At 35.1% G+C, this 20,922-nt stretch overlaps 1 protein-coding gene across 2 annotated transcripts; it reads left to right on the top strand.

Annotated features, from left to right (window-relative positions):
• Positions 1-1,451: 1,451 nt before the first annotated feature.
• On the top strand, positions 1,452-18,089 carry cd4-1 (CD4-1 molecule). Of its 2 annotated transcripts, XM_016501695.1 has the most exons (11): positions 1,452-1,582; positions 9,847-9,962; positions 13,060-13,153; positions 13,254-13,409; positions 13,508-13,651; positions 14,514-14,759; positions 15,229-15,606; positions 16,606-16,860; positions 16,949-17,055; positions 17,180-17,226; positions 17,693-18,089. In XM_016501695.1, exons 3-11 carry the CDS (start codon positions 13,099-13,101, stop codon positions 17,727-17,729), a joined length of 1,425 nt encoding a protein of 474 aa, XP_016357181.1. In that variant the 5' UTR covers positions 1,452-1,582; positions 9,847-9,962; positions 13,060-13,098; the 3' UTR covers positions 17,730-18,089. The 2 variants fall into 2 exon arrangements, with proteins under 2 accessions (XP_016357181.1, XP_016357182.1); XM_016501696.1 differs by lacking the exon at positions 13,508-13,651.
• Positions 18,090-20,922: the final 2,833 nt, after the last annotated feature.

The raw sequence follows: 20,922 nt of genomic DNA, 5'->3' as shown, positions 1-20,922 counted from the left end.
TTCAACAACTGAAAGCAAGGCAGTCTCGGTCGAATGTCCACTTCTGAAGCCAGATTGGTTGCTGTCCAGGAGGTTGTTCTGTGTGAGAAAGGCTGAGACTTGGTTGAACACAACTCGTTCAAGTGTTTTTGCAATGAAAGGTAAAAGGGAAACTTATTTTAAATGTTGAGGGAAAAACACTAGTGTGAAGTGATGTGTTAACGATGTGAGTGAGTGCAGATACAACAGCAGGAGAAATGGCTTGAAGGAGATGAGATGGAATAGGATAAAGTGGACAAGTAGTAGGATGATTGGAAAGGATGAGTTTAGAGACTTCTGCCTCAGAGAGTGGAGAGAAGCATGAAAACGAGTGTATTTTTTATATTTGTTTTATATATGTTTTATATATTTGTGTATATTTACCCTTAAATGGTACATATGAGTACCTTAAATGTACATATTTATACTTTAAAAGTACACATTAGTACCTAAAGTGTACGTATTAAAGGGTTAGTGTGACGAGTGGGGGTGGGGCCGAGAGTTGTGGGAACGGAGTGAGGCCGGTGCAGTAAATGCTAATGCATGCAATGCTAAATGCTGTTTTGTGTTTATTTTATTATTAAAGTTTTGTTTAAATATTCGCCGGTTCCCGCCTCCTTCTTCCCGATCTACAAACTGTGTTACAGTTAGTTCACCCAAAAATGAAAATGTTGTTATTAATTACTCACCCTCATGTTGTTCCAAACCTGTAAGACCTTTGTTCATCTTCGGAACACAAATGAAGATAGTTTTGGTGAAATCCGAGAGCTTTCTGACCCTGCATTTACAGCAATGCAACCAAAACGTTCAAACGGCCCAGTAAGGACATTGCTAAAATAGTCCATGTGACATCAGTGGTTCAACAGTAAGTGTGAAGCTACAAGAATACTATTTGTGCACAAAGAAAACAAAAATAATGATGTTAATCAACAATTTCTTCTGTTCCGCATCAGTCTCTGCATGCGTGTGGTACTGCTGTCACCGGTGTTCTAACGTAGAACCCAGATGCGCTGCGTCTTGTTTACAAGCAAAGGAATGCATACGCATGCATTGTGGTACTCTCGTCAACAAGACTGACCCGGAAGGGAAGAAATTGTTGAATAAAGTCATTATTTTTGTTTTCTTTGCACACAAAAAAGTGTTCTTTTTGTGTGCAAATTCTTTTTGACAGAATTTTTTAATTTTTGGTGAACAAACCCTTTAATAGCTTTTGAAAGGGTATTTATTTTGTACCTTTTTTGAGTTTAGGATAACATAAAATGCATTATTTAGAAAGGCAAAGACATTAATGCAAGAGAAAGGAGCTTTAAAAAAAGCTATCTGATGCAGACGGAAGGCCGTTAGTGTGATAAATCATGTGTGACACTGATCGGCTATAGAAGTAAATAGTACTTAACTGTCAGAGTAAAAACAAAGGCATAATATACCACAGACACATGAGCGTAGAGCTACGCAAATCACGTTACAGTTTCCTGTTGTGTGTGTATGACAGAGTGTGTTTGGAAGAAAATGTCAGTGTAGCTCTGAGACCCTGAACAGAACACACACTCATCTCATCACAACTGTAAGTATTGTTCTGTTATTATGACAAACACAAACCATACTGCATTTTGTTACTGGCCAGACTGAATGTCTTTGTTTTCTCATATAAACTACTGTAAAGTGTTTTGTCTTCGGCTAAATGTCTGATACAAATAGTGAGCTATAAAATATTCCAAACAAACTGACAGTGGTGGAGATGTGTTTGTAAGTTTGTGTGATATTTACAAACAGCTTGTTTTGATCAGTACAATTATATGGTCCTATATACATTTTTAATACTCCATTGTAGCGTGAAGTTTTGCGCATATGTTTCAGATGCCAAACTGACGTTTCTGATGTGCTGTTTGTAGTAATAATGGCATTGAATGATAAAAAGTTTAATTGCTAATAACATGAATAACCATTTGAAAAGAGATTTTTAGGTGTACTGGTATTTACATATAAATATTTGGGATTGTTTTTCAGATTTTTTAATGCAAAATTTTATTCTTATAATGTTTTTGCGTTTGGTAATGTTTGTAGACTACGTCTTATTACTCTTATTGCTGTAGACATGAAAGATTTCACAATGTTAGCCTTCTTAATGTAGAATATTAACAGATAGCCTATTATGTTTTATTATTGCGTTTAAGTCTATCTGTTCTGTAGGCCAAGGCCTCAATATGGACCGTTAATTGAATATTTAAAATTATTTGTTGTAGACAAGGTTGACTCTTGAAAACTGGATGAAGATTAATCCAAAGAATTTATGTGTTGTTCAGTTTTAGTGTTTTGTAGTTTTGTGTGATAAGCAGAATGTTTTTGAAGTTTTAACAGTTTTATGATACATTAAATGTTTACAAGGTTACATTGAATCAGTCAAATTGGATACTTTTTGTAAATGCCTTTTTGTATTTGCGACATTGAATTTAATTCATATGAGGTTACTGAGATACCATTATAAAAGTAAAAAATGTGCACAATTAAGTAACGGTAAACAAGCAGCAATTTTTCTTAACCTACATAAAACATAATTCACAAAATTAAACGATTTTACATTTATATTATATGTATTTTTATGTTAAACAGTAGAATATATCGCATAATGAATAGGCCTTAATTTAAAAAATTTGCAGGTACGGAATGCCGATATTTCTCTATTATTAGTTTGATACTGTCTGTGCAGGAAACAAAAACTGAGGACAACTTATGCGCATAACAGCAATGAATTATTTATTTTAATAGATCAACCCATCCACATTTTAATCCATCCACATTAATTGCAGTTTATCCAATTATTTTTCTATACATTGCCCACAAAAGTCAGACTTAAAAACTGTCATTGCATTAGATATAATAACAAATATAACATCAAAATATAAAAGCATGTGGCATCTGCGAACAAAATGCTGCTAGAGCTTTGCTCTTATCTTTTCTGATTCCTATAGCTAAAACACAGTGTTAGCAATGGCAAGGTCATAGGTTTGATTCCCAGGGGATGCATGAACCTGATCAAATGTATTCGAATGTAATCTATGTTGATTTGGATGACAGTCTGCCAAATGTATACCCTGGCTTTAAAATGCTATTGAGTGGCTGCATGAAGTAATTTCCCTTTAAGGTTACACAGGTGTCTTAGCAGATGAAACCACAGCTGTAGCTTATCACATTAACTCGCCTGACAACCTAAAAGCATCCAAATACTTCTATTCTTCATTTGAACAATAAATCTATTATAATATTATTTAATATAACTCATCAAATAGTTTGCTTGAAAATTGTGCTATTGAAAAAACAACAATGCAATTTAATGTAATATTTTGTTATCTAATGCAATGATATGTTTGGCTTAGGTGTCCAAATACATTATGAAAAATAAGTTACAATAGAAATACAAACGGATGCCCGATGAAAAAACAACAACTGTGCGTCATTGTCAGACATCGCTGTCTTCTGTTGAAGACCTAGTTTTGTTCTTTCTGAGGAAAACGTGCAAATAAAACATGGAAGACATACTTCACAACCACATTAATTTAAGTTTTTTTTTCAGGAGTCCAACATTGTAACACATTGCATCCCTCAAGTGAATAAAACATGCAAGCATGTCGAAGATGTCATGTAGGCATTCTATTTGTCAGCGTATACTATTGTACATGCAAATGTCTGGATATGGTTATCTTCCATGCATGCTTTTTATGACATGCTAATTTATTCTGAAAATATTATTATCATTCCAGCATGACTAACTTTATAGAAGTCTACTGACCCTGAGCAACAACAACAAAAAAACAGTGTTTTTAACAAGTAGTATTCAGAGGAACATGTAGTAGACACAACTAAAATGAAGCTTTATTACATTGTTGTCTCGTTCTGTCATGGCATGATAGACAGTTTGAGAAAAAAATCAATTTACATGCAAATCATCACTTTTGACCTCAGATGCAGTTAACGCCACACAGTGAAATCATTGACATATATTTTTAATAATCACCTTGGATTACACTTTATATTAAGGTGATTATTACAATGGAATTACACAAGCAAGTACTGAGTAACATACATATACTTACTATATAGGGTTAGGGTTGAGGTTTGGCTTAGGTAATTATGCATCATTTACTATAGCATATACATGTAACAAGGGTAATAATAACATCACCTTAAAATAAAGTGTTCCTCATCTTATGTTTGTAGTTATTGTAGATACAGCAGTATTAATGATGAAAGTGTAAAACAACAGATTATAACAGTGGGTTTTGTCTCTAGCCGTTTGCTGTCTAATTCAGCGGCCTGTAGTTGTGGAACGGCTCATAAAAACACTTGTAGGACAGACACAAAATGCTTCTAGACATACACTGAGATAATAAAAAAAAAACATTCTGGATCAAAATGATTAAATGAGCGCAGTCGTGAAATGTAATATCAGCTGTTTGCACACACCTTGCGTATACCAAATACCTTACAATGGGTAATTATGCACAAGACATACACAGCTTCAGTTTCTCAGACAAGGAATTGTTTGGTCACCGTCGAGATCTTTTGCTATCATGTTTTTCTGTCTATATGACCGATAACATAATAATATGCTCAATATAATACATTACAATTAAGATTATCCGTATGCACAGGAACAGAAAGTACAGTATGTTGTTTATCAGTTAATTAAAAATTATATACAATAAGCCATTAGCCAAATACATAAATACAGATATACATATACACAAAGTTCAATTATGGGCATACATGCATTTATGTCAGCTTATGAAAGAAGTTTGAACGACGTGTATATGCAGTATGCCATAAATGTACAATAATCTTTAATATAGCAGCAGTCCTACATTAACGTGCCGGTCATTAGATGTTTACACTGAAAAGTGAAGGAATCCGTGTGAATCAGTCAGACAAACTATGTGGAACAAGCCGTTAATCCACAAGGTGTAACATGTTTAGAGTATTCATTTCATTAAAACGTACAAAACTTTGAATTAATACCTTCTCATTTTATTATTTCAGTAGCTGAAACTTTAGTTATTTTGTGTTATCAAATGAAAGTCCTAATTGTTTTACAGTATTTTATGTACTCTTAAATAAAGTCACAGGACAACAACATGATCTCTTGATCGTCTGAGAATTCTGTCTGGCAAAAAACATCCTCCTCTGACTGTAAATGAGGAAATATAAGCCAGCAATTGTCTTGAAATCATTAAGTCAAGAGAATAAGATATAAACAGCAAACCAAGTGAGAAAAGGAAGAGCAAAATGTAATGCATTGTCAAGCATAGAACACGCGTTTCACAGATTCTGCATCATTGAATGTGGAATTAAACTAAGAATTATTATAAATGTGTTTGAATAGAAAACACCTTTTGGTGTGGTTCACTGTTACAATGGGTGACCCTTTATTTTCATTAATGCAGTACTTGACACATATTGTGAAACGGTGATTTTAACAAGTCTGAAAACAGAGTGCACCTGTGTTTGATTTTGGTGTTTGTGTGCTGCTGTTATGAAGGAGGGAGTGATTTTCATAATGAGAGCAGGATTCCCTCTTTCACAGTGTGTCATACAGACATTTTTCTCTATTTCTCATCCTCTCACTTCAGCTTTGTCCCACACATATACCACACATCTTGTCAGAGGGTTTTCCTACCTGACCCCAAGTTTTATTATGGAACAGAAAATGCAGTTCATTAGAAAGAAATTAGCATGTGGCTTTATGGATGGTCTGGGACTACTGTTAAGGGTGAGGTATTCAACAAGTTCTAGTTAGTACGGTTTTGAATGCATGTTTCATTGTTTTTAAACACCTCTCAGTTTGTCACACTCAGGATGACTAGTGATTTGTTCAGCTCAGTATACACTCTAAAAAATGCTGGGTTATTTCAACCCAACTTTGGGTCAAATATGTACTAACCCAACCGTTGCGTTAAATTTTTACATTAAAATTTTAACCCAAAATTTGGGTTAGTCCAAATTTGACCCAAAGTTGGGTTGAAATAACCCAGCAGTTTTTAGAGTGTAGTAAACAACCATCACCATATCCAAATGTGAATTGTAAAAAAAAAATAATATTTTCAATGTATACTCTGCATTCAGAGGAAAAAACTCCACGTGAGAATGAAAATGAGATCACATAAATATGACACAGCAGATGGCAGATTCCTGAAAATGAGTGTGACCTTTTTATAAGCAGTTCTGTGAAAATACATCAATAATAATAACAATGATTTGCAGACTTCAGCAGAAAAAACACAACATGCAAGAAATAAAATGACGTGAAAACAATTACGCAATGGAACAGAATCACGATCTGTACGGTGAGGTTTCGAAATTTGCCGTCTAAAATATGATCTAATCTTCTGTACATTAATCTAAAAATACCCATTTTCGTAAGCATCAGACCAAATGTCAGTAACCTCTCAGTCTCTCGACATCTCTTTCCACTGACATTTAGCCATGCTTGCACCTACAGGACTTCATTAAATGGAGGAGTTTTGTAAATGAAAACTCAAGAACGAAAGAGACTAATGCAATTTGTCTTTCTAAGTAATTTCCATTCACTTTTCCAAAACAGTTCGTCTACCATGTGAAACTCTTACTGTAGAAAACCAAAAGCAATGGCGTCCATCTTAGTCCTCTTCAGCGCTCTGCACACCTCAGACTTCTTCAACATTTCCTACGGCCCACAGTCTAAGCAGATGTGTGTGAATCACTTAAAAGTTTCTGAGGATTCAGATCTGTTCGAGGGATCCCCTCTTAGTCACATAACCATAGCGAATCTCTTACAATACATGCATACAATTCTCACTAATTTTAGCAGACCACACGAAGACTGTAGATAAAATGGCAACAAAGAAGAAAACTGCAGATTGTTCGCCCCAAAAATACCTTGATTCAAGTTACAAGGGTAAGATGTGTGGGAGACGAAGACAATATCAGTCTTCGGTTCTTCAGTCGAGTACACACCGAAATGACTTGCTGAAGGGGAAACACGTAACGAAAACCTGTATGGGACATATTGAAATAAATCGCCCACTTTTCCTGCACGCTTTCTTTCTTTGTCTCTTTCGGTAATGATTATGTTGGTGTCTCAACACCTTTTCAGTCTATGTGAGTAATGAGGGATCCCTCTAAAATGGGTCTTTCCTTTCAGCTCTGAGAGAAAAAAGATCGATACATAGTTGGATAGATAGACAAATAGATGTGAATGGTGATATAAAGAACTGTGTAAAGCTAAAGGGACTGTATTTTTTGAAGAAGACGAACAGAGCACGGCAGGAAGAGAGAGAATGACAGAGGGGTGAAACCTCAGACACAGATGTGAGGCAGGCAACGTGTTTGTTTCATCCTTCATGTGGTTCCCCTTAGCAAACCACTCCTGTCCTACAGCGCTGAAATATGCTCAGTACCTGGTGCTCTCTCGCGCTTTTCTTTAACGTACTTATTCTTCTACAGCAGGATGCTTTATTCGCCCTTAAACATGTTATAGTTTTAAATACTGATGCCACTGGAGAATCCACAAATAACTTTTTTTTTGTGTCTGGTCTTAAAAAAACCAGACAAGATCAATGATCTGGTGCTTACACCTGAATAACTGATGTAGAGATTTAGAGTTTCTTAATTTCCAAAGAATATGGCCAAAAAAACAAAGATAAACCTTACAGTGTTGGTTCTTGTTAAGAATGGTGTTCTTTGCCGAACACAAACGAATGACTGAAGTATCTTCATTTTTAAGAGTGCAGCTTGTTTAGATTGGTGTGTATGAAGACTTGTGAATCGCTTATGGGCTTCTAAATCCTCTGTAACGCAAATGTAACAACAAGCATAAGACTTATAAAACAATACATTTGTGCTTCTCTTTCACTAAAAACCACTTGGTTGACCAATGTATTCCATAAGCTTTCATTTCAGTATTTGTTTCATTTGTGTTCCTCTACGGAACCGCATTGGTTTACATCAGCAAATCTTATAGCAGAAGTGAAACATTACAGATAAACATTCTTTCAGGTGTTAAAAAAACAGCCAAGTTAACATATGGGATTTGTCCATTTTTAGAGGAAGTTGAGCTGTGATAAATTGCAGCATTTTAATAATATCAGAAACAATAATCCTCAGTTTATCCACGACATCGCTTCTTTAAAACGTATGACCTATATATGATCTATAGAGATCTATGATCTATATATGAATGCATTTAATCATTATTTGCCTCATAATATCTTATTACATAAGTATGCATTAAATGATAGATGGATTCAAAGAATTTACACTAAACAAGTTCACGAGTCGCATTTACACTTTCATATCTTTTTCAAATACCGTTTCTCGTTTCTGTTCTCCACACATTTTTTAAATGCTCGGAAAAATAACATAGATCAAGAAAATCTTTGTTGTAATTTAGAGTACTGGGCATTTTTGAATATTATTTGATTTCTCTATCAAATCAAATGTATCTGTGGACGTACAGTTATCCATTTTAAAGTCTGGATGTGGTGTTTTATGCTGATTTAGCAACACTGAGATTGTTTGTAAAGGTTACAGTGATTCAAGTTCTTAAACAAATTACACCATCTGTTCATACACTCTTAAAAATAAAGGTGCTTCAAAGGTTCTTCACAGCGATGCCATAGAAGAACCATTTTTGGTTCCAAAAATAACCGTTCAGTCAAAGGTTCTTTAAAGAACCATCTCTTTCTTACCTTTCTTGTAATCTGAAGAACCTTTTTTCGCCACAAAGAACCTTTTGTTAAACAGAAAGGCTCTTCAGATGTTAAAGGTTCTTTATGGAACCATTTAGACAAAAAGGTTCTTCTATGGCATCGTGAAGCACCTTTATATTTAAGAGTGTAGTGCAGTCGTTATACGTTGTAACATTCCACCCATATTTGCTCAAGCCGTATACGCACTCGGGGATTCAGATGAAGGTTGATATTAGAATAAAGGATCTCTTTGGATCTCTTTAAACAAAAAATAGATTAAACGAATGCATAAATGTAAGGACAATGGAACAACCCCCCAAAAAAACTAACAAACAATAAAACCCAGAGGAATAGAAAGAAATGTTTATTCTGTTGGGCTCGGAGGGTCAGCACTGATAAAGAAGTTCATTTGTAAAAAAAAAAGTGTTTTTAAATGGAGTAGATTAGATTATTATTAGAATTTATCAATAGCTCTGTAGCGATGCTCATGGTTACTAATAGGACACTGACATTTAAAAAAAAAAGTATATAGACAAGATAAAGTCAATTAATAATTTGGCAAACTAACAAAAACCCCCCCCCAAAAAAACAGACAAACTAAACATAAAACTACATAAATCTAGCAGTTCAAAAATAAAATAAAAGGTTAAATAAGTAAAATAAAGTGTTTCAGAGAATGTTAATCAAACACATCCGTTACGCAGACCAGAAAAACCTACTCAGAAAAAAACTTTTTTAAGTGTAACACAGCGATGTCTAATTTTTAAATGTATTATTGGAAAACGTAATATATTTTTTATTATTTTACTTAATTTATTAATTAATTTTATTTCATGATTGTCATTGAAACTTTTCCCACATGGATCTGACTATAAATTTCTATTATCTCTTATTATAAATTTATTATGACATTTTATATTGGTCTAATAATAATGTTTTGGAGGGAGAAACAATACGGTTAGAAAAGTAATTCTCATACACATTTGACAACTCGTTTGACAGTTCAAGATATTCAGTGGAAAAATGTAAAACATTTTTTTTTTTGTTAGAAATCGACTTAATCCAACAGCCTCATGTCAATAACCGGACGTCTTTTTTAACCTCTCAGGCCAATCAGACGGAGGGGAGGCGTCAACGAAGGTTAAATAGAAATATTTTGGCCTGTAAGTGAACACATCCGCTGCACGACTTTGAAGAGGAACGATAAAGACTTTTGCTCATAAGGTGAGTATATTTGCACATAAATGTACATTTAAATATACCGTTATCTACACATGGCAACTTTAATTATTTTTTTTGTATGGATGATTTCATTTAATCTGTTTATATGTCTTCTCAAGATCAGAATAGGGAATAAAATCCTTTTTAGTGTTGATCTTTTAAAACCTTTTTAAGTTGTATTACAAAAACTAAATGAATCTGCATTATTTACTGTGAATGAAGTCTGGAATACAGTACAAATTAATGGACAAATTACATAAAGAAAATTTGCACTTTTTATATTTTCGGTTCAGTTAATCGGACAGCATATATTGTAACATTGATAAAAATTGGTTCATGTTAAAGTTTCAAACAGAAACCTGAAAACCTTCCAATACACAATATATAACACTAGACATCAAATGTACGGGATGCAAAACAGAAATATATTCTCTTAGTTTATGCGATGCTGAGAGTATATGTGAAAATGAACAGAAGGACTGTCTTCGGCTCTATTATAACATGAACAATTAATCACATACAGGATATTAGAACATCAGTGTTTATATTTCCACTGTGTTTAGTTTGAACTAAACTGAGCATTAAAATAGCTTGGAATTCCATCAGAATAATTGATCATAATCTCTAAGATTTATAAAAAAAAAAACCCGAACATGAATGAAAATTAACATGCTTAATCCATTAAGTCCATTACTTTTTATTAAATGTTTTGTCAGGCATTTAGAAATTGAAGTTCTTGGTCTTACTAATGTTCCCCTCCCTTCTCCACCCTCACTGTGTGTCTGTTTGCTGTTTAACCTCCATCCTGACCACAGCCCTGATCATCTGTCTTTCTGGGTTACTTGTTCAGGTGCAGTCTCTGGCTGTCTTTATCTCTACATCTATCGTCTGTGTGGCTTTGTGTGCTTCTCCTTCCTCTGTTTCTGTTTCTCATTCTTCACAAACTTTTCCATCATTTCTTACACATTTCTGTGCTCCACTGGAGACTTAAAACTTAAAACTCGTAATATTACAATTTCCCCATTGGACATTTTTGTAATAAATGGCAGCAAAATCAAGGCAAATTTTAATTCTGAATCAGAGCAATAAAAATATGACTGAAACTATTATACATTTATGTCTCAAGTAATGGTTTTACATTTACTTTTATTAATTTAGCGGACGTTTTTATCCAAGGCGGCTTACATTCCCGGGATGCAACCACTGCTCATTGGGTGATGCTGATTTAATTTAACCGTTGATAACAGAATGTGTCTGAAAATGGCACTTTTTCATACTGAAATTCACCACTTTAAATTCAGTCAAATCATAGACGCATCAATAGCCTGTACCACGAGGCCCATGTGAATATTTAGTTCCCCACTCTGCATGAAAATGTATATTCCCTATATTGTGCATTATTGTGGATTATATGTTGTTGGATTTTTAGTACTTGTAATAAAAATTTAACTGGCATGAACAGAAAGTCACAAATGGTTCAGTATACTTTTGCGTGCTATATTGCTGCAAATTATGCTGCAGAAGTTACGTTTACTAAACATATTTACTATAAGAAAGCACATTTGTCACAAGAATGCACTACTTCATTTATCAATAAAGTGCGTGTAGCACAACATAGCTATATCTTGTTTTATTTTATACATAAATTAAATTATTCATCCTATGAATCTTGAGCCACTTTTTTCTTGGTGGCTCTTAGTGGTGGACAGACAAAAAACAACAACAACAACATAATTTTAAAACTTTTTTTTCATTAAAATACCTGTATAGGATTATTTGCCTATATGTGACCCTGGACCACAAAACCAGTCATAAGGGTAAATTTTTCGAAATTGTGATTTATACATCATCTGAAAGCTGAATAAATAAGCTTTCCATTGATGCATGGTTTGTGAGGACAATAGGACAATATTTGGCAGAGATACAACTATTTGAAAATCTGGAATCTGAGGGTGCAAAAAAATCAAAATATTGAGAAAATTATAAGTTGTCCAAATGAAGTTCTTAGCAATGCATATTACTAATCAAAAATTAAGTTTTAATATATTTACAGTAGGAAATTTACAAAATATCTTCATGGAACATGATCTTTACTTAATATCCTAATGTTTTTTTGCTTAAAAGAAAAATCAATCATTTTGCCCATACAACGTATTTTTGGCTATTGCTACAAATACACTCCAGAGACTTAAGACTGGTTTTGTGGTCCAGGGTCACATTTGGATTATTTCTAATGATTTTCCTAAGTGTGCGTTTATGTTTGAGCATTTGTATTTTAAAATAGTCATCATTTACATTTCTTTATGCATTTGTCAGATGATTAATCCAAAGCGACTTGCGTTGCATTTAAGTAGGCCTATATATTTGAACATTTCTTGCATTCCTTGGGAATTAAACCAAGACCTTGGCGTTACTATAGTTTAGGAATCTTTTTCTCGAAGAATATTGTGAATTAACATTAAAAAATAAATAAATACATAAAAAGGTTTACAGAGTAGAGTCACAAAGATACTGCGTATATACAGTATAAAACATTGTAACAAATCAATTAGATGTCTGCATTTTTCTAGTTTGAAGTGTCAATCTCTTCAAAAGGAGTGAAAAGAGAGATTTGTGTGAAGAAATCACATGCACAAAAAGAGAAAAAGGTAAGATCAGATATAACAGGCATAACACACACCGCACTCCAAGCACAGCGACACCACCAGCAGCACCATGTGGTGTTCTTTTTTCTGTGTGTAAGCGTGGAGAGATCCGCCTTTCGTGGAACAAGGGAGGAAGAGAGGGGGTGTTATGGAGGAGGTGAAGAGGTGAAAACGAGAGGGATAAGAATCTACTCCCTGTACAATCTCAGCCCACCACAGACACACCTCTTGGTGTCATTTTCTCGCCGTCTTTCTAGCTGTTGTTCTTTCATGTTTCTTCACTGACACTCGTCTTCCTTTATGTCTGTAACCCATAGCCCACCACAAAGCTTCTGTCTCCCACTCACTATCCGCCACTGTTTAAAAAAAAAAAATCTGAGCCCACCACAAGCCCCTTCCTTCCTCTGTATTTTTATGCTCTTTGTGATGCATTTCTCTATGGCTATGTCTTACAGATCACCCTCCATCTTCTCTGGCTCTGCTCTGAGGACAGAATGATGTTGCGTTGGGTACTAATATTGCTGTTTGTTGGATTTCTTAAAGCGCAAGGTAAGTTGCAAATATCTTGATAGTTGTTATATGACGAAGGGTATGAAATGCAGTCTGTATAAGCATTCTTTTTCTGTCCAATCTGTTCTTCTATCATCAGAAAACCCTGTGGTAATTTACGCACAAGTAGGAGGGACCGTTACCCTACCGATATACAGGGTAGAAGGAAATGCAGGTAATGTTTATGTGAACTGGTACCGCGGGTCAGACACAATCCCAACTATCACGAAGAATCCTCAGAGTGGGATCCAAAAGGGTGAGATGCATGTTTTTGAGTTCATGCATTTTCACTCTACAGTAATAATCAGGCTTTCATGTTTGTTATAACTGGACATGTATGTTTGTCTTTTTTAGCGAGAGAAATGAAGACACACGCTGATCTGTTGTCGGATTTCTCTCTCCAAATCTCACCAGTACAGCATTCTGATTTTGAAATTTGGCGCTGTGTACAACATGTATTAATAACTACTTCAGAAAAGACCTACAAACTGTACCATGGTAAGAGAGAGTGTATGTTTGAGAAACAAGAAGTAGAAAAAAGACTCAAATTATTTAGTCACATCATCTCTTAAAGGGATAGTTCACACAAAAATCTGTCACCCTCCTGTCTCTTTCTTCTGCGGAGCACAAAAGAATATATCTTGAAGAATGTTTTGAACTGTTTTTGTATATACAGTGAAAGTCACTGGGGTCCAAAAACAGCATTGGACCCCATTGACTTTCATTGTATGGGAAAAAAAAGAGAGAAAAAAACAAACATACAAAAATATTTCAAAATATCTTTTGTGTTCCACAGAAGAAAGAGTAGAAGAAGAGTAGTTTGAATAAATGATAAGAGAATTTTTAAGGGTTAACTATCCTGTTAAGTGCTCTCATTTAATTTCCCAAAAGTACAGGTGAGAAATAAAATTTGTATTTATAATACGTTTTTCAAATGTGAGGAAATGACACTACGCACACTGTTGAGCTTGTTTCAGGATGTGAACACAGAAGGAAATTTCCCCCTTTGTCATTCAGCTGAACTGCAAATAAATAAATAAATGAATAATAAATAAATAATGCATGACAACCTAATCTATTAATTTAAACTAATCATCTCCGTATTACACACATGAAGGCAATGAATTAATCATGTGTAATATGAGCACTAGAATTATATTAACCTAAATTCTGCACAGCATATTTGGCAGTATGAGCAGGAATACTCCAGTTACACACATACTCTTCATAATCAGTTACACACACAAACTTTGACATTATTGATATTTTGTAGTGTAGGCTAGAACGTTACACATTACATGATAAGATTCCTCTAACGTTGTCGTATTACACCTTTCAACATTTTTCTTCTCTGTTTCAGTCACTATCCCCAAAGTGCCGGCTGTGATGGCTGGTGACATTCTGTCTCTGGAATGTAAAGTGGACTCTAGTCCATTTAAACCCAGAGTAACATGGATTCCACCTCAAAACTCTTGTAATCAAATAAATAATTACGGCGAGAAAACTGAAGTCAGAGGTGTGTCTAGGTGTAATAGTGGTGTTTGGACATGCAAGTTGGAGTATGATGGGAGAAAAACTGAAGCAACAACAACTGTTTTTATAATAGGTGAGACTATTGTGTTATTACACTTTCTCTCTCTCTCTCGCTCTCTCTCTCTCTCTCTCCCAATGTATCTATTTACTTGAGTTTGTTCATTCTCAAAGCAATAAAGAATATAGGTCTACAATACACAAGAAACAATGAAATAAAAACAGAAAAAGGAATGTAGTGGATTAATGAGAGAGCACTGATAAAACCTTTTTTAATCTCATAACCCCAGCCTAAATATAAATATATAATATGCTAATATAGTTGCTGCAATTTATATAGGCCAGACTACTTTATTAAATAGTTCAAATGAATTTTCTTTTTCAAAAAGTGACAAAGTTAGATTTATTTAATCCATTCAATTTAGATATCCCTTCTAAAAAGAAAGAAAATGGTTGCTTTTTCATTTATTTTATATTATTTTCTTGACACAACAACAACAACAATAATAATAATGTTTCCTTTATTTTTATTTCTTTTCTTCCAGACCTCTCCCCTTTTGCAGATACCATTTATACCTCATATTCGTCCTCTACAGTCGACATTCCTTGTTCCTTGTATTCTAACATTCCCTGGTCAGTCTTGAAAGAATCTGGCCTCTGGGGTGGTAGCTGGAGCTTCACTCCTCTCAGCGACCCGAAGTCAACACAATCTCTCCTCAGCCTCAGCGTTGATCTGGTGGTCAGATGGAACATTACACAAGGCGCAAACAATACCATCAAGGTCAAGGGAAGAGAGTTGAAAGACCAGGATCTATCGATTCGTAATCTGCCTGTATCAGAGAACATCAGGGGGGTTTACACATGTGATCTAAAATTTAACACCAAGACCCTCAGCAGTGAAGTCACGGTGGAGGTTCTGAAGGGTAAGTGAACTGTAACTAATGAACAAACTACTAACTTAGCTACTTTCAGTCAGTAGTGTGAGAAAAAATATATAATAATGTAGTTTTCACAATAACGAGCTACGTTTTCCAACGAGGAATTTACTAAACGAAACATCGATGTTTGTTACATTGATACTCATGCTGTTCCGTGGCCTCCTAAACAAGTGGTATTCACTGAACGGATCTCTCACATGTAATGTCACGTGCTTTAGTACTGTTAAGTTTTATTAGTTTTCCCCACAACATCTACATTGCTTTCTCTTGTTGTTACAGTCATGAAAACATATTCGAGTGGGGGACTTTTTCGTTTTTTTCTTTATAATCAAATATTTTATTATATGCTAGGACAATATTTTTTAACTCCTAAGTGCATTAAAGTCTTGTACTTGTAATCTGTTTAAATTGAATGACAAATCGAGTCCTCCTTTGAAATTTGCTCTCCACCAAGTGCACTAGAACAAGTAAAAAACAAAAGATAAAATACCACTATCCTATATAAAATAAAGATTTTATTAGGTTATTAATATAACCGTTGTCACCTCAGAGTATTATTAAATGTTACTCAAAGTAAAACTTTAAGTGTTCCTTTAAATTATGAGTAACTTGTAGCTTGAAGTTGATTCCCCATCATTGGAATAAAGGATTACTGTGCATTAACTGTGGCTTGAAAAAGAGAGTGTTTGTTTTTGACACTTTTCGTACCGCATTTACAGTTAAAACGTAATTTTTGATTAGTAATATGCATTGCTAAGAACTTTATTTGGTCAACTGTAAAGGTGATTTTCTCAATATTTAGATTTTTTTTTGCATTTTTTGCCTCACAAACCATGCATCAATGGAAAGCTTATTTATTCAGCTTTCAGATGATGTATACATCTCAATTTCGAAAAATTGACCCTTATGACTGGTTTTGTGGTCCAGGGTCACATATATCTTGCCTTATTTAATCTAAACTCTCTACATTTCTCCTTCTATCAGTTTCCTCTTCTGGAGGAACTCGAGTATATGAAGGCCAAAGCGTGAATCTGACATGCACATTAGGACATCAACATAGCTCCGACTTCGAGGTGAAATGGAGCTGCTCGTCTTGCTCCTTTATTTCTAGTCTCAAGCCCCCTCATCCATCTTCCTTGTCCATCCCTGAAGTGAAAGTGAAGGACAGTGGGAGATGGACATGTGAACTCTGGAAAAACGGGAAGAAGCTGACATCTGCTGTGCTTTCATTAAAGATTGGTAAGAGAAGTGAAAGAAAGAGGGAGAGAGTGATACATGTGAAATAAAAAGTGTGTAACACTTCTGCTGTCAATAAAATGTTTTACAGTGAAAGCTCCAGTGGACATCTGGCTTTGTGTTGCCATCAGTGGTGGAGTCGTGGGCTTCATCTTGCTCCTAGTGATCGTCATTATATGCATTCGCAGACACAGACAGGTTAATGTTCACTTTGATACTCAGAGCGGTTTTATCCAGTTCAGCACACTAGGATGTCATTTGTAAAGTGTTTGAAAGGTGAAAATCAAATGCCTTATAGATTTTCTTTCATTCCTCTTACCAGATGATGATGTACAGACGACGCAAAACCAAATTCTGCTGCTGCAATAAGTGAGTTTGGTGGTTGTTAGATATGCTGCTTTCATAATAACACGTACAGTTGCCCTAAGATGTATTTAGACACTTAAGCCACAAATATATGTATTCCATTGGTACTCAACTAACTTTTTTTTTTTTTTTTAAATATAGCACACATACACCTGTTTCAGGAATAAAACATATCACAAAAAGCAGTTTTAAATGATAAACTACAGATATACTGTCCAATATTTGGACACATTTCAGCTGCTTTATGTTTATTGTGGTTACTCTGATAGGACATATGTTTGATCTGACTTCATATAAGTTGGTTGAAAAAAAATTTTTTTTTTTGCAAATATCACATTTTGCTAACTAATGCAATGTAAGCACATTTACATACAATTTTAAGTGTCAAATACATTTTGTTGTTACTGAATATATGAACATTTTTTCATTCTTAAAATCATGTTTGTTTGCCTGTCTATCTCTGTCTCAGTCCCCAGCAGAATCAAAAGGGATTCTACAAGACATGAGGATCCTCTGATTTTCATTTTTATAACAATGTTAATGTACAGCTGCCTGAACAAATCCTCCCTTGCCAGAACTGACTGTCATCATTGTGCAGATGATGCTGGAATTTTTTTTATAATTGTGTCAAATACTCTCATAGCCACTTTATATATACTTGAACATGCCTGATCACAAACTATGTTATATGCAACTCAAACAATATCTCTTTCGGTGTATATAACATATCTTTTGTTTGGAGGATAAATGTGTTAACAGGATTAAACTCAGTGGCTATTGTAATCTAAGCACAGGCATTATACCTGTACATTTTTTATTACAATTGCCCAAAGTGCCTCTTTATAGTGTTCGGATATTTTTATCCACTCCTGCTTACTTACCTTATCTATTGAATGCTCTTTTGCTTTTGTAAATTAACATTTTTGTTTGTTTGTTTTTTGTATTTATTTTTTTCAGAAAACAACACCTGAAAATATTGATAATGTAAAATAAAATATATTCGATGAAATAAAACTGTATGATCATTCTCGCACCAATATGTCATTTAAACCCCTAATAATAATAATAGTAATACAAAAATCAAACAATCAAAAGCTTGTTCTCATTTGATCCACTAATATCTGCAGTCTCATCTTGATTAATCATGTAGCTAAACACACAGGTTTATACAGGATGAGTAGATTTGTCTCCACTAGATAGCAGTCAATAAATCTCATGTCATTGCTGATGTTTGGAGAGAAATGCTGGCACAACCTGAAACCAAAGAGTTATCATTTATAGAAACTACAGCCTTGCTGCTTATTTTTTATTTTATCTTTGTTTATTTTTACTGATGTTATCACCGTAACAATCACCTCGAGAGCACTGCAGAGCACTTGTGTTTTTAGGGGGCACACATTTATCTTAACCTGTTTTCAAGATTATTGGAAGTAATTTTGCTAGGTCATGCATCACATTTAGCAGACGCTTTTATCCAAAGTGACTTACAAATGAGGAATACAACAAGCAATTCATCAGAGGCAATAAAGACATGAAGTAAACAGAGGTGTGATGTGGGCTCTTTTGGGCTCATTAAAGACCAGTTCTGCTGCGTACTGGGATCATTTGTAGAGGTTTGATTGCACATGATGGACGTCCAGCTAGAAGAGTGTTGCAATAGTCCAGCCTAGAAATGACAAGGGCCTGGACGAGAAGTTGTTCAGCATGCTCTGTTAGGAAGGCCCTGATTCTGTTAAATACTGATGGGAGGATAGCATCTGTCATTTGACAAATTAACAAATGACTCCGGAGATGAAATAATCGTTTATGTTTTACATCGTATGTCTTTTGCTTTAATCAAGTCAAGTCACCTTTATTTATATAGCAGTTTATACAATACAGATTGTTTCTAAGCAGCTTTACGGGGAAAACAATAGTGCCATTGTTCAGCTGAGGTAAGCTCAGTGTTGATTCAGTTCTGTTAAGTTACTTTGTAAAGATTGTTAATTATTCTATTCAGCTATAAAGGAGCCCTGTAGAAAACAGTGGTATTATCATCTAGCTCAGTTCAGTTCTTCCCAACTAAGCAAGCCAGTAGACTTGCCAAACTCCATTGCCTCTGGCCATGGTGTGGCCTGAACATGGTGTGGTTTAATTCCAAGCTGCATCGCATGTCAGATTCATCAGATTCATCCTTCTCCTTGAATATCAGAGAATGCAGAATATGACTGAATAAAGATTGCATGTGGACGTATTCAGAGAAATTAGCTATTGAAAATATAACATTTTAACTGAAATTACTTGAAAAAAGATTTTGAATGACTTGAAGATTTTCATTTTGCTGCACGAAATTCAAAGGTCAAGTAAGTAAAATAATCCAGTCTTCCCATCCTGCTGTGTAAATTACACAACACAACTTGTATAAAGACATTTAATGTATAAGTAGGTGTATAGCAACATGTATATTATGTGTTCTAAAAGTCTTTTGGCAAACACAGACAGAGCAATGAATTGTTCATAAACGACCATCACGACTACTCTGTTCTTGCGGTTTCACTTCTCTGCATTTATCTTTGAGTGATTTCTTCTATGTGGAGTTTAAAAAGCTGTGGCACAATAAATTACTCTTTTCATCACTGCCGCAACAGGACAAACTGTGCATTGTATCCAGTTTCAGACAATTGTTTTGGTGCGATACAATTCCAAATTATGGGGACCAGAGAGGGGGCTCAAGCTTGTTGACAGGGGGACAGGAATTCCCCGTCAGGTTAGTTATGTAAACCTTGTGATCTGATAACATGATCTCACCGGGCAAAATTAAGCGGACAAAATCTGTGCCTGTAGGGCAGGGACGTCCAAGTTATAAAACCTGATGAAGGTAGACAGCAACGACCAGCCGGTGGCCGCACAAATATCAGAGAAATCTTGCTGGACCAAGCCCAGGAGGAGGCCATTCCTCTGGTGGAGTGGGCCCTCACATCTATAGGGCACTACAAGCATGTTGAGGTGTAAGCCAGGGGTACAGCATCCACTATCCAGTGAGTTTCTGCTTCATTACTGGCAGCCCTTTAGAGCGGCCTCCGAAACATACAAAGAGCTGCTCTGAGTGCCTGAACAGGCCAGAGTGCTCAACATACATTCTAATGGCTCGTTTCCACTGAGTGGTACGGTACAGTACAGTTCAGTACAGTACGATTCAGTACGGGTAACCCTGATCCAGCTTGCGTTTCCACTGCCAATAGTACCCTTCTTGATAGGCGTGGTGTATGCCGGAAAGTAGCGATCGACGATAAAGCACGACAATAAGCACAACTCTGCCTCTTTTTGATAAAATGTCAGTTTTAATGAACAATAATAGCCATTATAAAAGTATAAGTACAAAGTATAAGAGGCTTATATAGGAGGAAATAAAGAAAAAAGCAAACAATTCAGTCAAACTTATGCTACAAAGTCAGCGCTGTACTACGGTAAAGTTCAAAATAAATATATAAAGTTAAACATTACTTTGTGCTCAGCCAAAACGATATGACCAGGAATAAATAATAGATTCATGAGACCACGAATGCCTGTTAAATATAGCCTACCCAAAATGAATTGTATCTCGTGTTTAATCACTACAGAGACATCAGAGCCAGCGGCAAATGTCGGAAGGACTAGCTGAGCTAAGGCTGCTCTATGCGGATACATGAGCACTGAGCGCCCGCCCGGTGATCGCCTGGA

The sequence above is a fragment of the Sinocyclocheilus anshuiensis genome, unplaced genomic scaffold (assembly GCF_001515605.1).
Source record: "Sinocyclocheilus anshuiensis isolate Anshui unplaced genomic scaffold, SAMN03320099.WGS_v1.1 scaffold955, whole genome shotgun sequence".
Lineage (NCBI taxonomy): Eukaryota > Metazoa > Chordata > Actinopteri > Cypriniformes > Cyprinidae > Sinocyclocheilus > Sinocyclocheilus anshuiensis.
This window is presented reverse-complemented; position numbering and strand designations above follow the sequence as displayed.